Here is a 24062-nt window from a genome sequence, read left to right as displayed (position 1 = left end):
ACGGATTATTCTTTAACGTTTGTACACAAACGAAAAAAAGATAGTATTGGACCACGGCCGCCTTTAACTCCAGGCCACGTCCTTCGAAGTGGCAACGTCGCAAGTGTAACAGCTGTTTTGTTTGGAAGCAGCTAATGGTATTTGTGTATTTACAAAAGGTTGGTTACTGGACTATGACAATATTGACTCCGCTTAAAAATTATCAGATATAGATTTTTAATTCATTTTGTTTCTGTTTTCAATTCTGTATGTTTTATTTTCAATATTTTAATAAATTTATCTTCATAAATTTAAATCAATAAAGTGCGAATTATTGAGCTGATGTCACCTGTCTGCCGTGTTATCTTATGGGACGTCTGGCGCTAGACAACAACACTTGTGACGTTGCCAATTCTACCATTCCACGGCCTGTAGTTAAAGGTGGCCGTGATTGGACCCATCTTTTTGCAAAAGAGTGGCTTTTAAAAGACGCGTTTTCTTGCACTTTGGAGACTTATTTACTTATTAGAATACCCCTGTCGCAGCAAACCTGCAGACTATAAGCTAATTTCCATTAGCCTGATTGGATTTTCAATTAAATCTATATTCCAATAACATTGGGGTTAAAAAGCACCTAGGATTGCTGCTACAGGCTACAGGGAGGGTAATAAAGTGTGTTGAGTGTTTCTTAGTAAAATATTAATAATAGCTCTCTTATAATTATTAATAAGAGATACCTCGTGTTTCAAGATGATGATTCTGTTGGTGTTGGTTCATCACAATTGTGGACATTTAATTATGAGTTAATGTCATACAGCAGATCTATAGAGCATAGTTTGATTATTCTCTTTATCGTTCTCTTTCCGTTGCGAAGCACGGGTATGGCAGCTAGTACTTCCATAAACAAGTTATATTCATTCCTCATTTAAATAACTTTAGAACTAGCGGGTACTCTACTTGTATTTTTAGGGGGGGAAGGGGGTTTAAAAAATGTTTTTTAATAGTTTAGGATAAAATAAATAAATGAGTACTGTACTAAATCTTAAATTTACTCTTATTGGTTATGAACGGTGTAATAAACTTTAACCAAACCATAGATTATTTGTTTTGTTGTTTAAGTATCCTATTTATCATCACTTTATTATATGAATTACCTTTAACATTTTTAGCACTATTTAGCAGGGCAAAAAGTCTACTTTCAGTTCCGATTCAAAGATAACGTCGAATACATGTATAGCCATTGATCATGGATTTTCCTCTCAGGAAATCATAGTAAATCGCCCTTAAGAATCCATGACTCAAAACATCAATTATTATTAATTTATTATTTGAATTATTAATCTACGATTCGAACCAAACATAATAATAAAGCTTCATGACTTTTTTAATCCAATTTACAAAGGGTGACGAGAATGAATAAAGGAAATGGCTTTGATTGGCTCCATTAGCTGGAGTGAGTGGAATTGGAAATGGACCATTGATTGTCCATCGGTCCATTCCCATTTTCCCAGCAACGGACAAGCCGAACCGGTAATGGCGGTAAACTGTGATCTTAACCTCAAATTTGATCGTGGAGGGTGAGATTTGAGATTGTGACTATTATTAATTTAATTTGTAAGCGTGAGGTGAACATAACATGGGAGAGTTGTATATTTATGAGATTTAACAATATTCTTGTCTATGGTTGACTCGTAATTATTGTTTGAGTTCATTGTTTTTATTAATGTAGGTACCCACCCTGTACCGTGTTTTTAAGTTGGTAAGTGGTAATGCGGTAAGGTTATATTTTCTTTTTCACTCTAGGCTAGGCCTAATTTGTATTTTTCCACCGATTTCATGTGACATGTGACTTGCCTAGACCTAACCAACACACAGCCTACTTGTTTTATATCTAATAGGCCTACACAAAATTCATTGTCTAGGCCTATGTCTGATAATGTAAATGTTGAGTTCAATCTGTAGCAATGAAGTAAACTCAAAGCAATCTTAGCAACGAAGTTACCGACCCTTTGGCATTATTCAGGTTAAATGGATGAAAATGAAATCCAGTACGATACTGTAGTCATGGCATATATCATAGGTAAAATCATTGATTGGTAGACTTCTGGCTCTGAGGAGTGGGCATTTTTCCCTTAACATGCTCAGTGCGAGGGGCGGGAATTTTGGCCCCGCGGTACGGCGCCTCTGGTGTGGGGCGGGAAATGCCGTCCTTCACCAATGCCAACAACTTTGCTTCAATGTGAGCTCAGCCATTGCCAGGGAACGTTGTACAAGTTAATTGTTCCCAGCCTGTAGCTTAGAATGCGAGCTTTATTTTGGTGTAGGTTGGTAGCCTACTAAACATTCCCCGGTCCATCAATGCCTTTGTCCCGTTTTCGGGGATTTTCTCTTTTCAAGCTAATATAAGTACAAAGACTCTGGCTATAGATCCAGGCAGTGCTGCTACCTTTGGGTGTTTCAGTGAACTACTACCACTTTCGGGGTAACGCAGAACAATCACCACTGCCCGTTTGTGATTCGTCTTACTGAGATATTTCAATGCCAATAAAGATCTCTGATTCAGTTAGCGTGCAGGGGCTCCGCCGGGGCCTCGCCGCAGTTTAGGAGTGCCTGTGTAAAGGTTTTCAGCAGTGAACGTGTTAAACCATGTATTTACCCGTAAATGCTGTGGCAAGGGGACTGAAATTAATCCTACCCCCTATTTTTGGAGCGAGGAATTCAATCGGCCATCTCCCTACAAGAGGGCAGGCCCCCTTTTTTACTTAGGGTATTAGGGGAATAATTTGTTTTTTCCTTAGGTGGATTCCTTTTATTTTTATGTTGGTTATCCAAATTACCTAGTTTGTACCACTTATCTTGCCTACTTTTCCTGTTAGGGAGCATAAACCCCATGAGTCAGCGAAATGTTTGCAGTCTGGTGCAGTTTGGTCTAGTGGATCTCTTCATCCATCCCCTGCCTAGACTGCCCGGGCTAGGCCCAAGTGCCAGCTTACTTGTCACGAGCTTTTTATTATATAGGGCTTTGGGGAGTGACTAAGATGTTGCAATGCTCCAGGGAGACCCTTTATAGGCCTATCCACTTTGCCTTAGGTCCTATAGACTTTACCCCCCTAATGAGTAAAAATGCTGGTCGTAGGGGGAGGGCGATGGTCCCATTGAACTTCTTGCCCCGATAATAGGGGTATAGGCTACTTATATTCAGTCTCCCTGCAACATTTATAGGTAGGCCTAATACGAGGTTTTAGGGAAAACCTCAGAAAAATTCCAACTCCCCAGAGCCAGAAGCCTACCTAATCGGTAGGTTAACTCAAAAATAGTCGTGAAAGCATTGGTAGGCCCAACAAATTACCACAAATCTTTGATAGGTTGGCCTATTTGGCTCCATGAAATAAACTTTTCCATAGCTAATTAACTTCTTCTTAGTGTATACTTAATTTAGACTTAATCTTAGGCTGTAGGCCTAATTGATTAAATTATTCTTTAGGCTAATACACAAATGACCATGTTCTATTATCAGAAACGTCACAACAAATCTTTTAGTTTTATCCTGCTTTTTAAATATACGAGTACCTATGTGAACTTGTTAGTTATATAAATTGGTCTAAATAGGCCTACCTGCTTCTGGGTTTAATCCAATAGTTGTGCAAAGTCACACAACTAGTTTCAACTTCATGATGAAGTCATTTTCAGACGTCCAGGGGATGTCACAATCACTTCATCAGAAGGTCGTCGATACACAGCTGCAACTTATCCTCTATCTGTCGGTACAGTTACACCGATTAGGAGACGAATAAAAATGGTAACTTAGGGATATTGTTTTTATGTCACACATTATGTCCATCTGGTCGTGACGCATTATCCCTAAGTTACCATTTTTATTTGTCTCGTAATCGTTGTAAATGTAGGTCCCTTTTTACGTACCATGTTGGTGTTTGTGTGCGTGTGCGTGTTCGTGTGTAAATATACTAGGTCCATAGCCTATGTGTATCGACGACCTTCTCATGAAGTGATTGTGACATCTCCTGGAGGCTTGAAGATGTCTTCTTCATGAAGTTGAAACTAGTTGCGTAACCTTGCAACTATTGAATTACACAGAAGTAGGTATTTACACCAATTTATATATTCAACGTAATCCGGAGGCTTTCATCAAAAATGTTAGTTGTTACTCAACCAAAATAAACCTTAGAAACAATTTAATGTTAATGTTACTAACTAAGGCATATTGTTACAGATAATCCAGAGGGTAAACAATTTGAGGAAACTACAGAGAAATGTTGGCGAAATGAAAATATAGGTCAAGCTTACCAAAGACAGCCTCATTTAGGCAACTAAGAAGCAGAGACGCACAAATCTTAAATAATTCAACTAATCTTGGAATTAATTCACTATGGCGAGATGCAAATTTAGAGATGTGTTGTGGTATTCTTTATTGTTAATTAACATATCATTTGCAGTAGATGCCTCCAAATTAAACGTTCCGAGGGTTCTATTACCCTTATTTAATCAGTTTTCTACAAATTTTACTTTGGAAGTATCTGAGGACGGATGTTACAAATGGTAAGTTATGATAAATGGTTAATGCTTTAGTTTAATGGCCACTGTGAATTTTTAGCTTGTAGGCCTACGTAATTAAAATGATCAGCTGATATCAACTGTAAACATCAGATCTCTCTCCCACTGTAGGCCTACCGCTGCAATAGGCCTATCTGGCCTAGCCTACCAGCCAGCAACAACTGCGGTCTTAGATTCTTTTGGGTGTTGACACTACTAGATTTTTAATGGCTGAGTGAGAGTTAAATCTGGGATAGGTCTTCACATTTGATCTAAAAATGTTTTTTAAGACTATGCTATTAATGCTTGGCCTACTGTTCTGATTAAAAATGTATTTAAGTACCAAGGCCTACTTAGCAGGAGACCAAATACTACAGCCTAAGAACCTAAATAATATGTTATCAAATAAAGTACAAACAATATTGCTTATTTATTACCTACCTTTTATTATTGTTGCCTGCGTTGGCGTTCTTTGACTAGTAGTTTGTCCATCACTCTATGCACATTTCTCAGCTTTTGTGGCATATTCACGGGGACTTTTTATTCAATTACGAGGTCCTTATTTTCTTGTTTCATCATTAAAACATGAGTTGAAAAAAGTTACAAAATATACAATCATGTACAAATATTAATGGTTCAAATTCCCTCATAAACCATAAAAGACTACACCTACTCTATTATTTTCAAACTAATTTACAATTTTGAAACTGGCAATAACAGACAATAGAGCACTCAATAAAAGAGGCACATCGCAAGGATAAAGCATCTTCCTAACCATAAGTTAAACCTAGAAAGCCCCCCTACCCTCAGCTGATGAATGTCCCAAATTCAAAAGGTCGCTGGTTCGATCCTGAGAAAAGTCAGTAGCTTTTTGAAGGTTCAAAACTGGACCCAGCTGTTCTTGATCATTGGGCTTTAAATAAATGATCCTGACTAATGAAACCGCTGATCTTAGTCAGTAACAAAGCTACACAGATCATCACACACCATTCTACACTCATCCTTCACTCATATTTGGGTTAAAATACGCACCTAGGTGGCGTCCCCATCTCAATGATTGATAATTGATCATTTATAATTGATAATTCTAGCACTCTTGGTCTAAGAAATTAGGGCTAAATGGGAAAAGAAGGACCTTCCCCAAACATGACTCTGCTATCATGGTCGTGTTAACTCGTTTTGCCTGACTGCAATACCAGTGGCGTGTGTAAATATTTTGTAAGTTAAATATATATAGAGAAGGCTAGTGATATAAGAAGATAGACAGAGCCTAATGGATTTTATTTTTCTAATAGGTCTACAATTTTTTGTATTAAATATTTGTTCTGCAGGACGTCATCAAGGCCCGACATAGTCCAAGTATCACCTCTCGATGCAGACATTGACAATGGCTGCTCGGTCAAAGCGGTTGTGTCAGCAATCACCAAAGAACCGACAAGAAACACCATCATTGTACTGGCCGAGGAAGTGAGGACGGGATACGTGCTGCGTTGTGATGTCATCGTCGATGTTATCAAGGCTCTAAGTATTGTAACAACGACTCGCGAACTCTTCATGGAAGAAGCTCCGGAGATGTTTGAAGTGCGTGCTTACGATAATCAAGGTAGGTCAAAGTTTTGCTTGACCTCTGTAGCTATGTAAGTTCTCTAATAACTTAATGTTTTTCAAACACATTTTTAAAAACTTGATCCTGATAGTAATCTAATCTAATCATTTGGTAATTGGTACCCATAAGTGTTGTGACTTGTTTTAGATATTTTTTCTTTTTGAAAAAAAGGTTTTATAGCTTTTGGAATAGTTACGGTAGGTAGTAATTAAGTTGCAAATACCTATTCTAATAATATATATTTATAGTCATTAAAAACTTAACATAATTAGTTTTGTTTAAGGAAAGATCCTAGGCCAGGATTATGATTTTGAGTTTGACAATAAATTTATAGCAGCTAGCACAACTTGTTGGGTCTACACTTGAAAATATCTTCCAGTGGACAAAATTTGGTGTATGTGTAACTGGACTTTTCCTAAGATTAGGTAGCTGCTATCACTTTATTCTTAAACATAAACCAAAATTTAATTGATGTTGAATTATTGGTGTAAAGGCATGCATATCAAATCTTAAATTGAATTTAGCAATTATTTTTGTCAACCATCTTCAAGCTTTTCAATAACATCTGTCTATTCTAATCGTTTTCTGCTGAAGACCATAACTTTAAAACTAAAACAAGAGTAGGCCTACAATGAAGAACACACAAATAAACGGCAGATAATTTTCATTCTTTTTTTGTAGCATTCTGTTTAGTTGTCAGTTGTATTGCTGCAACGTGATTTTGCTATCTAGAATAGTTTTTTTGTTGTTGTTTAACATGTAATGGACCATGTCAGTCCTCAAAGCTAGAAAATAATAAGCAGAACACACACTTGAACAACCCGTTTAACACTTTTAAATAAAGAAGTAAAAGTCTTACATTTTGAGAAGATTGTTCACGGTTTTGCAAATTTTAAAGGAAACCAGTTCACGACTTTGGAGGGAGTGGAGTTTCAGTGGTACATTGAGAATTTCCAGACTCCAGCTGCAAGTCAAGTCCTTCGGTTCATCACATTTATTGACTCACCGTACGAAGTTCCACATTCCGTGGCCAAATTTGACTCTTTGGGGCAGCGAGGCAGCATGGTGCTGATAGAAGGGGTGAAAACCGGAGCGGCCAAGGTAACTAGGAAAACTGGTTAGGCTTGAAGTAGTTTTATACTATGTATACCGGTTCAAACTGTACTAAGATGAAATCTCTGCCAGGAGAAGACTGCTAAAGTAACTGGTGTTTAAAAAAAAATTAGGTCTGCATTACCTTTGAATTATGATAGGTTCAATTGTTTACCAGGAGGAAAACTCAGGTTGAAGAATACTGCAAGGGAAACGGGAAACTGCTTGTTACTATCAAGCTTGTTTATATACTTTATGGCCCATTTAGCATCACATATTACCATTTGCTTTTTTCTTTCTTATTCTTGTCTTTCATATGAGCTGTTCATCACTATCCTTATAAACCAGAAAATTCATTGCTATTTAAACATCTGTTGTAGAGTAAAAGAAAAGGCTTTATTGATTGCAAGTTTTTAAACATTTCCGATTCTAAATTGAAAGAACTTTATCTGCTGATACTTGTGGCTATGTTCTTTAGACACTTCCATGATCTAGCTTAAGCCTAAGAAGCATTTAAGTCTTTAGAACCTCTAGTTTATGATTATATACAATATCTCTTACCACAAAACCCATCAACATCTTCTGGTTCATCTTACAAAATTAAATTGCTTTTTTTAATTACCTGTTTATTGCTGTATAATGCCTGTACCTTTTTGTATGACTAGGTGTCAGTGCAGCTTCCCCATGCAGAGTACAGTGATGTGGCAAAAGTAGAAGTCGTGTTGACCGTAGTGGCCAACCTGCTTCTAGACCCCCCAGACACTCATATTTTGGTTGGCGACACTGTCAAGTTTCGGCTCTTGCAGGTAAGTGAATCTCAAGAAGAGAACAATAATCCTACAAACAAATACGAGGTAGAATAACTTAAACTTTCCACCAAGTGTTTCCATACGGAGGATTTTTATCTGGAAAACAGGATATTCAGACCACGGGCAGTCTGATTAAAACGGGATGCAAGATAAAACAAGATTTTGGCTCAAGATTTTACTTTTTTATAATGATTTTCATGTTTCATGTAAACCCAATTGATTAGTTTATTCCAGCCCAGTACTGTAGCAAAGTTGAAAGAGCTATTTAAATACGATACAAGATCTATTTAAATACGATACTAGAGCTATTCAAATATTATACACCAAAAAGTTCACTCGAAATAGAACAGGGAAATACATGTGGGATATAATGTGATTAAAAAAAAATTGTATTAAAGCCGGATTTTCTCGACCAGATGAGCAGGATTTTTGTTTTGGTCTTGTGGATACACTGTTACCATAAAAAATTAACAAGTAATATGACGTTATTTTAAAAGATATTTTCTTTGTTGGTTGATCTAAAATTATAGTAGGCCTATTGAATAATTATTAGTTAATGTTAATTTTAATTGTTGTTGTTGTTGTTGTTGTTGTTGTTGTTGTTGTTGTTGTTGTACAATTGTTGATAAGTAGCACTGATGACTACCAAATTACTCAAGTTAAGAATGGTCTTTAAGTGACAATGTTACAGTTTAGTTACATTGTAGATGCAGAATGGCAGACTGGACGAGATATCGCTGCCGTCTCCGCAGTATGTACTGGATGTAGAGAATGGTGATGTGATTGTGATTGACGCTTCGGTGTCTGTTGTGAGAGGTCTGCGTCTTGGACAAACTAGAGTGGTGTTGCGCGATAGACACAGGTAATCAACCACTGATAAGCTGATTAGAGAAGTAAACCTATGCGTTAATAACAAGTGAACATTATAATTTGAGTGCTGTCAAAATTCATGCGTAGGGTTGTGTTAAAACTAGAGGTATGCAAGCCTGGGATTTACGATTTAGGTTGCTTGAGCCTCAAACTTTTTTAGAGCCCTGCTTTACTATATCATGAATTTTTCGTAGGCTAATGGCCATGAAATAAATTTTTTGTCACTAACAAAAAAAATTCAATCCAATGTTATTACTTAATGGAGTTTTAGCCTTTATAGGAATCAAGGATTTAGGAATATCACCTCATTTTATTTATTTTTTTCTGAAAACTAGTGTGGTCATAGACTAAACAAACATTCAAATTATAAATAACCATTTCAACAATAAATACAATTTTTTTAATGGGGTGAATACAAATTTTACACTGAAATATTTCTTTTATTCCTCATCATCTTATTTTACTGAGCTGCTATAACACTAATTAATTTGAACAGGGTACTGGATGGGGAAACAGGTGTAGTCAAGCTACCTACAGCTACTGTTGTTGTGACAGAACCTGCCCATTTACGTCTTGCACTGCAGCCACATAACAACTGGGCTGTGTTAGTGGACGAGCCTTGCACCATTCAAGTTCTGCTGTACGACAGGTAAATAGTCAAGCAGTAAAATCATTACCAGTAGCGCTTGGCCATATCACAATACACCACTCTTAGTGAGAACAGACAGTATGACTGTTTCTGGTAGTTGCATTATCAAAAGAAATAGGCTGTACGAATCATTAACAGTAGCAGCAGGCAAGACCACAATAGGCTACTTGGTGTGAGTACAGGCGTTGTAGTGTTGACTTTAAACAAACTCTCCCCTCTCTTGGTCATATGAAGAAGTGTGTGGTCACATGGAAGATTTAAATCCAAAATATATACCTCGAACTAGCTGTGTACCCGTTCTACGCACGGGGATCTTATAATATTCAGTTGAAACCTTCTTATATAAAGAACAGCAGTTGGTTTGCATATTTTAAGATATGCTGGCCAAACTATTATACATAGCTTCATTTTATGTTGTTTTTTGTTGTTCCGGATCGGTATGACAATCAATAAAAGGTTAAATTACCTCTGTGTCTGCCGGTCGATCCTATAACGGTAGGCTTACTTTTATTTTTACTATCTGATCTCGTTTGCATGGCTCAATCACGTCCTGGTTGAAGTTCGTTCGCTACGCTCACTCACCTGTATGTTGGAGCTCGTTCGCTGCGCTCACTTTCCTTCAGGTTAGCTCGTTCGCTACGCTCACTTGCCTTCAGGTTAGCTCGTTCGCTACGCTCACTCGCCTCCAGGTTGCAAATTAGCTGTTGTCATAAATGTAAAAGAAATAATAGTGCTAGTGCTGCACCCTGTTGGTAATCCTTGTAACTTTAATGCTATTGAACATCACAGAACAGAACCAACTTGTTTAATTGAAACAGCTGTTAAGATTCAATAATTTCATTTCTCATAAGGTTAACATGGGCTTCCAGAAATTCCACGTCAAAAATCGACAAAAACTTGATTTTCAAGGGTTTACTGTTAAATATCTAACTGTCTCATATTCGATGAAATACGTCTAAAACCATCTCATATATGTATAGTATTTGGAAAATAAGTTTCAGGCGGGACAGTGCTATAGTTATTGAGGAGTAGTTGTAATAAAGTGCGTATTTTAGCGTTACCAAGAGAATGACAGATAGACAGACAGACAGACAGACAGACAGACAGACAGAAATTGAGATAAGGTTTGATTCGGTTTCTCTGACCTATGAAATGTAAAAATAACCAAAAAGTTCATTATTCTAAGCAATGTACAGACAAAACTCTAATTTTATTTATATAGATAGGTATCCTGTGTTGTTGTTGACCAGTGTTGCTGAATAGGCTATGTCAATAAAAATCTTCTCTCACCTATAATTTACTACTGATTCATATTAACTTTGATACCTATCAAGCCAGGGTACACCTGACATAGCAGACACCTCAATGAGAAGTACACCTGGACAAAAATTTTAAACCAGTTTCCTTTAGCATTCTTCTCAATCTATACATTATTACTGTAGCCAATCCACCAGTAGCCTGCATCTTCTTTCACACTCGATGTCTGATTGTTTCAGGAACAACCACAAGATCCACATCGGAGACTCTGTCTACATTCGGACAGAAGTCTCGGAGAGTTACTTCCGCACAACCGACATGACCCGGAATGGTACTGTGGTGGACGGTGTCACTGTTAAAGTCGGCACTGCGCCAGTCACTGCTACTCTAGAGACGGTCCGTACTATCGGCGGCACAGAGGTCAAGTTCAAACCTGTCATAACCGCACAGGAGGACATGTTGATATACCCGCGGTTGCAGGTTGTGCCTGATCATGTCATCGTTCCATGGGACCCCAGTGTAACCAAGTGAGCGGAATTTTTGGTTTATAATTTTAATTTTAGTTTTTGTTCTTGAAAAATTATTTTTACTGAGTCAAACCAGTGTAATTAGGATATTAGGGTGGTAACCTCATGAACATATATGCTGTATACAACTATGGTAATGCTGGTGTAGCTCCTGAGATCACCATGACATCATATCAACTAATCATATAAGCATTTTTTATAAAAAAAAAAAATGATGCAAACTTATGTTTCAATCAATAGGTATCCTACAAAAAGCAAGCTAGTTCACTTTGACAATTTTTCTGTACCAAAACAGTGTTAGCATTAATAATGGATAGTTACTGTCTGTTTTCTGTATTTAAAGGTGATTCAATTAAATTGTACCAATAGCTTTTATGATAGCCATAGTAATGAAGTGTTTTAAAATGCAAAGGAATATAGTTAACTTACGGTGTGAGAAAATTAGAGTGCAGGGCTAGGTAATAAATATTATGCAACAAAATTACGTTGTAAGTTTAAGTAGTTTTAAGAATTTTGACGCCATTCAATGTACATACTTGTATGATTTATGAATAAAGTTATTTTCAATTCAATTCAATTCAAAATGTCCTAAAAGACTGGTATCTCGTCCTAATCTAAAAATTCCTGAGGGAGAAGGTTTTAAGACAGATTATCAGTGTTATATTTAGTTAGGTGTACCTTGTTATTGTAGATTTCTTAGTCCAAGGACTTTGATTTTCTCTGGTGAGCTAACTGAAGTCTATCACAATTCCAGCCACTTGTTTAATGTGAACTTATTCTTATTCAAAGCATTCCTATTCTTATTCTTAACAAATTTTATGCATTTCAGGTACGAGGTAGAACTAAAAGCTAGTGGTGGTGATGGCACTTACATCTGGAGATCCTATGATACATCAGTAGCCACAGTTTCTCAGTCTGGAATTGTCAGATCTCACAGCTTAGGAGAGACTCAAGTAGGCGTGGCAATGTCTCGTAACCCTTCAATCAAGGCTTTCTCTCACATAGAAGTGTTGCCTCCTTCCCACCTGGAGATCCTCAAACATGTTCTAGAAGCTCCAGTTATGAAGCCAATCACTCTGCACATCGTGTTGTATGCAGATAGGACTGACAAAAACGGAAACTTAGAACGAATTCCGTTCACAAATTGCCAACAAGTTCCGTTCAAAGTGGAGTTGTCGCATGATAATTTCTACCACAATACGACTGCCCGCGCTAAACCTGTAGGTAAGGCTTGTGCAACGGTAACAGTGTTTGGCAAAATAGTTGGATCTGCGAGGGTGAAAATTTCGTATAGAGTCAAAAATGTGGTTTTGGAAGCGACGACTGACGTGGCTGCCTATAGTCCTTTGGAAGTGGTTCACCCGGAGAAGAGGGTTACTGTTTTGGCTTTGGGTACATCGAGAGATATTGTATGGAAAGGCGGACCACGAGTGTGGTTGGGTAGACCCGCAGAACATGTACGTTCCATATCTGCAAACACGACTACAGGAATACACATAGGGGAAGTCACCTCAGCGAGCCCGTCAGAGTTCTATGTTTACTCGGTGGTGTGTAAAGTCATTGGGGAATACAGTGTAGAGCTCACAGTTAAAAATACTGCAGTTGATGGGAACTCAAAGTACAGAGAAAGCGTTTCTACTGTAAAAGTTATCTGTGCGAACCCTCGTTTTATTTCATTCTCACCTGAAACACCTGTCAATGAGTCCTGTCCTTACAGCGCAGACTCGACCCGAATGGTCGCCTTGAACTATGAACCAATCAAAATCATTGTGACAATCACCGATGCCCTAGGAAGAGTTTTTGACAACGCTACTAGCTACAATATAGATTGGTATTTATCTAGTAGCTCATTGGGGTATGTACAATTTGATGGTATGGTCGTTCTAGAAGATTTGAAAGAGTACAACTATCTAATACCACTGTATCATTACCAGATAATCCATCCGAGAAACCAAACAGGCACACTTATAGTGGAAGCTACTGTCAAGAGCTACAAAATGGTGATGCTAAGTTATTTCAAAATCACTCCTGACATTCCTGTTTTTTGGGTTAAAAGTGAAGTGGGTGAAAGTCTGTCTTCAGTGATTAAAAACTCGTTGACAATTCTATGGGTGGACGCCTCCCTAGTAACACCTGCACGAGCGACAGTGTTCAACCATCCCAACAACAAAGTTACACTGAGAGTCAGTCATGGCTCGGGTTTCTTCAACATCCATCAGAGTTCTACAGACATCGCAGAAGTTCAGTATCACGATGGTGTCAAGACTATTGAAATATTCCCAAAATCTGATGGACTTCTTCATCTGAGAATCGTCGATCTGTGTCTGTCATATGACTCTCCAATTGTTGAAATACAGGTAAATTCACTTATACATCAGTAATAGTAGTTTTATCTTGACATCATTAATACTAATTTTGTATCACATTTTTCGGTCCAATCAATTTAAATTTGAAAACCGGTGTCACAAGGCAACCATAGCGCAAGCCATCGTTGGGTGGATGCACATCCCGCCATTGGGCCAAACTAGAGGGCTAAATTTTGGATAAGGATAAGTAACGTAAATCGGCTGATTTTTAAGTAAAATTATGTAATTTTAAAGTACATTGGTAATTAAATAATCGTAAAAATTGGTCGATTTACATAAAATTTTACATCAAATTATTGAGATTTCTAGGTAAATCTCAATAAAACAATTATTTTCAATGATTTGTATTCATTAAAAAAATTTATTTATGGTATTGGGTTCCCCATAGAGTGCGGCCGAGCGGCACTAATGAGGGTCGAGCCACCTCAGGGGTGGGCAATAGACGGATTATCAGACCCGACCCTCCCCAGTGGTCCGGCGATAGCTTGTCGTTATTGTTCTTTTATTGTTTTCTGAACAATGATTTCTAATTGATGTATTTTTGGGGTTTTTCATATAACATTTGTGTTAGGCTGCATACAAGAAGAGTTTGCCTTGATATATTACAGTCTATATCATTAATAAATATTAAGAATAGTGTTGGCCCCAGGATGGAACCTGGGGTCAGGAACGCCGTGCCTGATATTATTCCATCCGGACAAGAACTTGTGGCAATTTTTATAAATTACTATGTGTTGCTTTCTATTTGATTGGTAGCTTGAGAGAAGTTGCAATATCTGACCTCCAATCCCTACTTTCTTCAGTTTACAAATAATTAGTGTGGTTATTTAAGCTAACATAGCTTGTTGTAACGGGAATGTTGCTGGAAGTCAACAGTCCCGGAAGATCAAATAATTTATACCTTTTGACTCAATATAGCAATATATTTATAGCAATTGACTTATTGGGAATTTGACCTAATGCAACAGCAGTTTTAATATAACAAAATACGGTAAAATACAAGTTCAGTTTCGCTGAGTCAACAGTGCCGGAAGATCAAAAGCAATAAAAGTGAACGTCGATTCAGTGTAAAGTAGACCTCCTGCAACGCTTACTACACCAACAAAACTCGCTTTTAGTTACTTCGTGTTTTGTCATAATTAGAATAGAGCTAAAATTATCATATTTGGTACATAGCTCATCTATTCGTGCTTCTTGCCAACTGTTTGGTCAACACTGTAAGTAGGTATAGTTGATGTAATAAAAAGCCTTTTGTCAAAATTTGTGGCATGAAATACACGCAAGGACGATCTGAAAATTTTTGGTTATTATATACGTTTGTAAAAGGAGATCCATTTAATTTTAGAACTATTTTATGAGTTATAATGTAGTCTACACATAAACTGTGTAAATGTATTACGCCTCGAAAGGGTTGAAACCTGTCCAACTATCATATATATTATTAAAACGTAAATGGGGTTTTTTCACATTCTGAATCAACCAGTCGACGGATTTTCATTATTTTTGTGATGAAAGAAAGATAATTTTGAGAACTAGGGAATGTCAAAGCCATAATTATAATTAAGGGTCCCAGTTTTTTAGAAATTAAGTTTTAATTTTTAAAAAGTCTAGCAGCCGACGCTAACCTTCTAAGTTAGCTTTTAGTACAATATAATTTGCTTAACATAACAGCTGTAAACATTCAGCATTTGTGACACAAATTCAGCATTTGGAAACAAATGTAAAGACACATATTTAGAGTTGACTTATTTATACTATGTGTAATGATGACCATTGATACATTTAATTCTTAGGAATGAGGATGGCACATTAATTAAATATGCATAGTAAAATAGTAGGATGTTCAAATGATTTTTTAAAGGGATCTTTGTAATCATCGATTTGTTTTAGTCCCATATAATTTGTTTTAACTAACAGCTGGTTGAATGTAATATTGTTCTATATAACTATTAGGTTTTTGGCGAATTTCCCATATAGGGAATAAGCTATTACCATAGTACTTATAGTACGGTAACACCTGGACCCGGGACCGATTTAATTTTTCGTTTTGAGGCCCCTAGAGGCCAAAAACACCATCCGTTCAAATTCATATATACAGGGTGATCAAGTCAAGGAGGCCACCATTGGGAAATCGGAAACGGTAAGAATTAGAGAAAACTTTAAATGGGGGACATTCCTTTATTTTTTGTGGCAGTTAAAAATATGATTTTAGTTTTTTTATCATGTTTTCGGATAGAATATGCAGTTTAAAAACGTTTTTAGCCTTGTCATTTTTTCGATAAACCCACTCGTTTAGGAGTACAGCATATGGAAAAATGACTTCCGGTGTACATTTTACATCATGTAGCTCCTAAACGAGTAAGTTTAGAGCAAAATTGCAAAAAGTAAATTAGTCTTAGAATTGCATCTACATTCCTTAAAGACTATAAAATAAAAAGTTTTCCACTTTTCAAGTTTGCCGCCATTTTTTAAATAGTATAATTCATATTTTTAATGAATTTTATGGTCTTTTTGGAATGTGGATGCAATTGTTAGACTTTTTTACTCTTCGCATTTTTGCTATAAACTTACTTGTTTATGAGCTACATGATGTAAAATATACTAAAAAGTATTAAAAGTATTACACCGGAAGTCATTTTTCCATAGGCTGTAACTCCTAAACGAGTGGGTTTATCGAAAAAATGTCAAAGGTAATAAAGTTTTTAAATTACCTATTCTATCCGAAAACATGATAAAATATAGGGTTTTCCATAAGAAATTTCATATTTGGCCAAATGGCGGATGAATTTCAAAAAACTAGATACAGTAGTCACCACTCTATGCGACATATTCTAACCAGAAAATTGTAATCGTATGATTCTATAAGCATTGGTAGGATTGCAAAGTACTACACAAACATTATTTCAAGGGTAATAACAGTTACAATTTCCGCTGACTTTAAAAGAGTCAACTAAAATATTATACTAATGGACACACAACTAAATGGAACAACTAATGGAAATACTCACGATGTACATATAACAGTTCGATATAAGCATTGAGTGTACACGTCAGTAGATACGTGTATACCCAATGATATAAGCAACGGTTCTTGCAATTTATTGCTTATTGTTTTTTAGAGTTGTTTTCGGACTTACTCACACTCGTATAAGGTTGTCCACGTTTGTCATTGATAATGTAGCCATGTTACACCCATTATCACGAATATGTTTACAATTTTCCGTCTGTTTTTGAATAGCAATACATTTTTTCACATACTTAAGAACCACCTGATTTCGTGCATTACATGTTCGTCTTAATTTTATTTGCTTTAGTAGGCATTCTTTTGGTTGATGAGGACTTCAATCGGTCCTTTCAATGATTGCTCATGAAATATAGTACTTTGTCCATTAATTTTTTATGTTTGGTAAAATGGATTAAATTATCCAGCAAACCCAAATTGAAATAGTAAATATAGTATTTCAAACAAATCAGTAACATGTTAATAATGTAGCCTACATTATATCCTTGAATTGCATAACAGCAACTAATTGAGCTGATCCTAATATAAATAAATCAATATGTTCTTCATAGGCATAACATGGGTTCTTTAAGTGCCACTGGGGCTGAGCCCAAGGGATTTAAAAAATGTAAGGTTGGTTTGCAAATGTATTTGACACGCTCTTTCTAATGAGACATGAATGGTCAAAATCGCCTAAGAAATTCGGAGGAGTTCAACGGAAAAATTTCGTGTTGGCCTTATACAGTATGGTTGAAAAGTCCTGGATTGGCTATATTTTTTTAACAATATAGATAAAGTAGTGAGACTTGGTATATCAATAATAGCCATAAATATCTACTGTCTTAAGCTATTATCACTTTTTTATCCCTTAAGGGGGATGGACCACAAATACTAAGACAAAATTCTTATATAATTTTAATACTATTTTACCTGTTTTTGAAATGTCAACCATACAAATGTATGCATTTTAATCCAAGTATGAATGGAGATGAGTGTGTGATGAGTGGAGCGATCTTGTTGTCCTGTTAGTGACTAAGGCCGACATAATCCTTACACACAGCTGTTAATTAATAGTCCATTCAGTCAATTAATAGCAGCAGAGGTCAAGTTTGGTATCAAATTAAAGGTTTTATTCATAAAAATACATTGCCGCAAACCCAAACTCAAACGATGATGATGATAATAATGTTAATGATGTAGCTAAAACGTATCGTTTGAAATTTAACAGCTAAAAATAAGTGAAATAGAAAAGGTTTTGGTTAAATCCATTTAAATTGTTATTGGACACTAGTAAGTACTAGTGCACTTGCTGCTACCTCCCCCCTTCGGTTTCATGTATTCCGCTCAATCAGTTCAAACCTAGGAGGATTAAACATTAATGTTAATTAATGTTAAATCCTCCTAGGTTCAAACCTGAAACACCCAGATCGAAACTCGCCTGTCGTTATTTTAACATCGCCTTTTTTTTACTATATTTTTCAAAAAAGAAAGATTATATTGATTTATTTTGGATTTTAAAAATGTGAACGTTTTATTTTATTAAAGATTTATGGTGATACGTAAATATTGTGGTGTAGTAAAGTATATTATATTGTAGTTAAGTGTTAAATTTTGAAGTTTTAGGGTGAATCGAGATGAATCTTTTTTTATAACATGGGTCCCTACCTTAACATACATACCAAGTTTCATAAACATCGGTTGAAAAAGTGTAAAGATAAATATTTGTATGTAAAAAATACAAATTGGCGGATATCTAATTAAACGAAACGATTTTGGAAAAAATGTTATCCTTCATTTTCTGTTTATTTTGACCCAAGGAATTACTAGGTAAAGTATCTCCCCGCTTATTTTTAACACCCTGTTTATGATGTATTCTTATTAATATAAGTGAAAAATGTAAGCTGGTAATACAGAAAGATGTTTTATAAATAATATGAATGTACTGGTGATCTGTATTTCATCTTTTTCATGTCCTTAGAACTGTAAATTAAAAGTCCACTCAGTAGTCGCATCGTACGATGTAGTCCTTTCCATGCGTTGCGAAATGCTAAATTTGCCGTCCTCTTCCACCCAAGTTATCTATTGAACTGATTGTAAGAAATTCAAAAAAATATATTTTACGCATCAAACTTTTAGCTACAACTTTGCCACAGACAAAACCTCTCTAACCCAAAAAAAAAAAATCTCGCATGCTAACTTTTTCATGTTAGAAATCACGATTTAAAACTATTTCACCATACATATCAATTTTTATTAATTAGATCGGTAAATAGTTTAAAGTTCCAACGAAATAGTCATCGAGTAGGACTAACCAAGGAGCTCTGTGCCAATTTTCAAAATTTTAGCACAACTTTAAGCACACCAAAACACGAAATTATTGAAGTCATGCGTCGAGAGGACTATCGTTGTTTTTAACAGATTATACTTTTGACCTTCCGGCACTGTTGACTCAGCGAAATTGAACTTATATTTTATCTTATTTCGTTATATTAAAACTGCTGTTGCATTAGGTCAAATTCTCAATAAGTCAATTGCTTTAACATAGACCATGTTTTTAGCTCGGACTGTACTATTTGACTTACTGGGATTTTTGATCTACAGACACTGCAAACATTGTAGTTTTTGACCTAGCGGCACAGGTATAAATTATTTGACCTTCCGGGACTGTTGACTTTCTGCAACGTGTCCGTTGTAACTTACTACAAACATTTAAATAATTTTAAATGTCCATTGTGTAGTAAGTTTTACTAGAAAGAGCAAGATTACTTAATATGTACTAGATTTTTTGATCATTGAACATCTAGGCTATAATATTATATAGGCTATAATATGTTGTATAAGGCTATATCATATCCTGGACAATGTTTTTACCATCCATATTTACTCGTAGGTACTGAAGGTGGGCAGCATGCAGGTCGAGATGGTAGATAGAGTACAGCAAGGCAGTACCATTACTGCGGTGGTGTGGTTGTATGACACAGTTGACAACGCACTCTCTGTGTCTGACTCTGATCTGCTAGAGCTGCGGCCTCATTTAGATAGTCAGCTGGTGACCATCACGCGTCTGACAGACGACAACACGGACGGGCTTGTCAGGTTTAACATCACCGGATTGGAATTAGGCTCGACGGTGAGTTTCTCCGCTGTGTCTTAAATGTAGAAAAGCTTAGAAAAATTACAAGAGTTCTGCATCTTGTCTAAGTAAAATAAGAGTCTTAATTTAGGAAAAGTATCAGTGTGTTTAGTTCTGTAATCTTTCATTTGTGTATCTATTCTAGGAGTCAGGACTCCCTAATATTTTTGACTCAGATCGGGCCAACCAACCGTTGACCTGAGAGATCTGTTTAGAGTAATTTATTATTTGGTTTAATTATTGAGTCATTTGGTTATTAAGTTTAAACAGTTAGGATTATTGAGCCTTCCCTCTCTCTATATATTCATGCTTACTGTTCATTCAGAAGAATTTTGATCTTCTTTGTGGACAGCAGCATTTACATGCATACAACACAAGGTGCAAAGACAACTTTCAATACCAAATACATAACTTAACAATCTATGAAAAGGGCCCTAGTTACATGGGTATGAAGTTCTTTAATAATCTACCGACAAACATTAAAAGCCAAATCCGTTTAAAGAGTTTTAAGAATACTCTAAAAAGTTATCTTTTAAACCAAGTATTTTACTCTGTAAGTGACTTTTTACAAAATTAAGCAGCATTGTTATATGTAATTGTTGTTTTAGAGTCAGACAAAAATCTTCTGTAACTTAATTGTATTTTTAGGTTTATGTTGAATTGACAATGTCACCAGTTAAATAGCTTTACTATGTACAAATGTTTTTATGTGACGATAAAGTGAATTTGGATTTGGAGAAATAATTGTTGAGCTAAGCTCGGGCCGGGTCATTTAAGTTAGAGGTTTGCAAGCGGCTAGAATTTTTGCAATGGCTAAAATGTCTGAACCAAAATGGAAAATTTTCGGCATGATCCCAGGAGACTGTAATGATGTCCCAGCGATTTATAAAAAAGGTCATTAAAGCTCTGAAAATTGTAATGAAACGCTTCTGTTAATTTTGTTCAGCAGCTACCTCTCTAATAGGCTACAGACTGTCTCATTCGGTGAACATTTAAACGATGTATTGCCAGTGGAGTATGGTGTGGTCCAGCAATCGACACTTGGACCTGTTCTATTTGTAATTTACATCTTACTAATCTTACTAATATTATAAATGTGAAAGTTTGTGTGTTTGTTTGTTTGTTTGAAGTTCAATCACGCATAAACCACTGGACGGATTGGGCTGAAATTTGGCATGATGATAGCTTACATTCCCGATTAACATATAGGCATATTCTTATCTCAAAAATCCTTTCGGGCTCCGCCCCAGTGGCTCTGTAATTCCCCATGTTAACCTTATGAGTATTCATATTTAAAGGGAATTATTAAAGAATTTAGTCAGCTGTTTCAACTAAAAAAAGTTGGTTCTATGATATGGAAAAGCATTAAAAAGTTATAAGATTAACCAACAGGGTGCAGCACTATATTTTTTTTGCATTTATGAAAACAGCTAATTTGAACTAAGCAGCAACAAAAAACTGTGATTCGCAATGAGAACTGTCAAAGTAGGATTGTTTACAGTTATGTATATTTTTTTCATTTCATGAATAATTTGTGATATTTTGCGAATTGATAATTTATTTTTCTCTATTGTTTAGGTAAAATGGTAGAACATTATGGCTATGGTAGATGTGTAATACTATAGAATACTGTAAATTTAAAAAAAGCAAATTTTATCAAACTGTGTCCTCCACCCATTGCAATTGCAAAGCTTGAGTATAACTGCAATAAGCATTTTATACTTATATTCCAACCCCGTACGAAGGACGGGTACTCTGCTAGTTGATAATATTTCAAAAATTCAATAAGATATTTAGTTAAGATATTTTTATTTTTCAAAAGGTAATTTAGCCTTCAATAGGAAATAAAATACAATATTTCCTTTCTTTTCCATTAGGCGGACTTAGTTTTGATAATTTACGATTTTTCTTATGTCAACAGTCAATAAGTTTCACCAGTGGCTATGGAGAGAGGGAGATACGCAGTCACCCTCAGCCCCTCCAGGTCTTCCCTCCCTTGCGGCTGTTCCCTCATCAGCTCACCCTCCCCGTGGGGGCGCTGTTCCAACTGACGACTGTGGGGGGACCCAAACCCGACACTGCCATGGAGTTCACCTCATCCGACTCAACTATTGCTAAGGTAGGCCTATCAAATCAAATCCTTCATTGTCATTCATTGTTATTCATAGTATAAAACATATGGTAACATAGGTTTAATGCATAAAACAATAAAAATTAAAAAGTTAAAAGTTATAGGCTAGGTGGAACATACCGGATAAAACAATCAAAACATCTAAACCTAATCTATTAACAAAACTTAATAAACTAGACATCTGCAAGACATAAATTTTAGGTGGAGGCGAAACTAGCAGTAGGCTACAATAAGTTTATTGGTAGGCTTACTGTTTTTTTATAAAAAATTTTGATAATTGTTCTGTTAAGGTGATTTAATACAAATAAATACATGTTAAAGAATGAAAAAGTTTGCATGATAAATTTACTTGATACCTAATGGGAAATCCAATAAGATCCATGACATCGCTTTTAGTCATCGTGGTGATACACTCATCAATGAGTTGAAAATTCATTCTTGTGCTAACTTTGATTCGGATTGTGACTGTCCAGTGATAGATAGAGTGAAAAAATATAAATACCTTGGCATAATGATTGATTCTAAACTTTCATGGGCAGACCACGTATCATATCTAAATAATAAACTAAGAAAATATATCTATGCTTTTAACCAGTTACAGCAGATTTTGGAGTTTGAAGAAATCAGAATTGCATATTTTGCTTACGTGCAGTCCCTACTTGACGGAGGAATAATAGCCTGGGGCTGCTGTGCATATGGTTATATTTTAAAGCCATTAATTATCACCCAAAAAGCGATAATAAAAGCAGCCTTAGGCAGGAGTCGGCGCTACCCTTCGGATGCTCTCTTCAATGAAATGAACGTTCTCGACATCAGACAATTGTTTATTCGAACCATGACTATTTACATATTCAAACACTCAAATGACATTTTTGAAAGAGTAACACACGAATACAGAACCAGACATGCACTAGGTGGAGGAATTTATTTACCGAGAATAAATAGAACCTACTCTACAACAAATTGTTACTATGTTGCTCACACTATCTACAACAATCTGCCCTACAACTTACGCGAAAACTATATTTTGAACCACTGGTCAAATACAAAAAACAAATTACCCTATGGCTACAAAGCATTGGGAGATCAACTGCTCAAAATTTACTGATCTCAACCTACAGACAATGATCAACCTACAGGCAACAAATTTACACTCATATCAGCTGATAGAGTGAAAGAACGATTGTATGCAAGCACGTATGTGAGCGGTTCCCGATTCTGCGCCACAGGGACAGAGCATTGACGGCCCTACTAGTAGGGCTACCAGCCGCCTGTTGGTGTTGGAGTGAGTGCAGCAGTGTGTATGTGTGTGTGTGTGGGTGTGTGTGTGTGGGTGTGTGCGCGCGAGTGTGGGTTTGGGTGTGCTTGGGAAGTATAGTAGTAGGTTATCTTTTGGGGGTAGGGTAGGGGGGAGGTGGGGGGCACCATTCGCTCAGTCCTCCAGCGCAACTTTCAACTTTTAACTTGTTCTAATTTCCTTTTTTTCATAATAATTAAAAAAAAATCTCTAATAATATAACGACTCTCTCCCACTCACAGGATTAAATTATCCTTTGTGGGGGATAATTTCGCTTGATTTAAAAAGCTTTTATAGAAAATTAAATATAACCTAGAAAAATAAATAATATTGTAAATACTTTTGTACAGTGATCATAATATTATGTTATGTCTGTTTTTTTGCGAAATAAATGATATTTTGATTTGATTTGATTTGATAAACGTTTGGATTTTGACTACTTTCCCCAAAATTAAGGATGAGTTGATTCTCGATACAAACGATAGTTGGACATTGGTATTGGTACAGTATCGAGAATTGGTCGTCAAAAGTCGATCCTGATACCGATACCCGACTCATCTGCGAAGATGGCTTGATCGGAAAATTGCCGTGATCGCGCAAGATGACGAAAATGATCCTTGTGACTTTGACGTCTGCCTCTCAGCAACGATGTAGAATTAAAACACCTTAAAACTTACGGGACAGAACGTGTTGTTGTCTCATACCCAAGGGATGGGATGAGTAGGAGCGATAGGAGGAGCTTGTGGTCTACTAAGTTCTTTTTGTATTTAATCCTTCTTAATTGAAATATTGTT

At 36.1% G+C, this 24062-nt stretch overlaps 1 protein-coding gene across 1 annotated transcript in view; it reads left to right on the top strand.

Moving 5' to 3' along the window:
* The first annotated feature begins 1567 nt into the window (after positions 1-1567).
* Positions 1568-24062, top strand: part of LOC128996339 (nuclear pore membrane glycoprotein 210-like) — a 46725-nt gene continuing 24230 nt past the window's right edge. Inside the window, exons 1-11 of the mRNA XM_054421603.1 lie at positions 1568-1738; positions 4211-4536; positions 5862-6133; positions 7035-7237; positions 7894-8034; positions 8745-8899; positions 9404-9556; positions 11053-11340; positions 12170-13697; positions 19598-19837; positions 21762-21959. Coding sequence (XP_054277578.1) covers positions 4367-4536; positions 5862-6133; positions 7035-7237; positions 7894-8034; positions 8745-8899; positions 9404-9556; positions 11053-11340; positions 12170-13697; positions 19598-19837; positions 21762-21959 — 3348 coding nt within the window. The 5' untranslated portion in view covers positions 1568-1738; positions 4211-4366. The remainder of the gene's footprint in view (positions 1739-4210; positions 4537-5861; positions 6134-7034; positions 7238-7893; positions 8035-8744; positions 8900-9403; positions 9557-11052; positions 11341-12169; positions 13698-19597; positions 19838-21761; positions 21960-24062) is intronic.

Source organism: Macrosteles quadrilineatus, unplaced genomic scaffold (assembly GCF_028750875.1).
Source record: "Macrosteles quadrilineatus isolate MER2022 unplaced genomic scaffold, UCM_ALF_1.0 Scaffold_6__1_contigs__length_79288215, whole genome shotgun sequence".
NCBI lineage: Eukaryota > Metazoa > Arthropoda > Insecta > Hemiptera > Cicadellidae > Macrosteles > Macrosteles quadrilineatus.
This window is presented reverse-complemented; position numbering and strand designations above follow the sequence as displayed.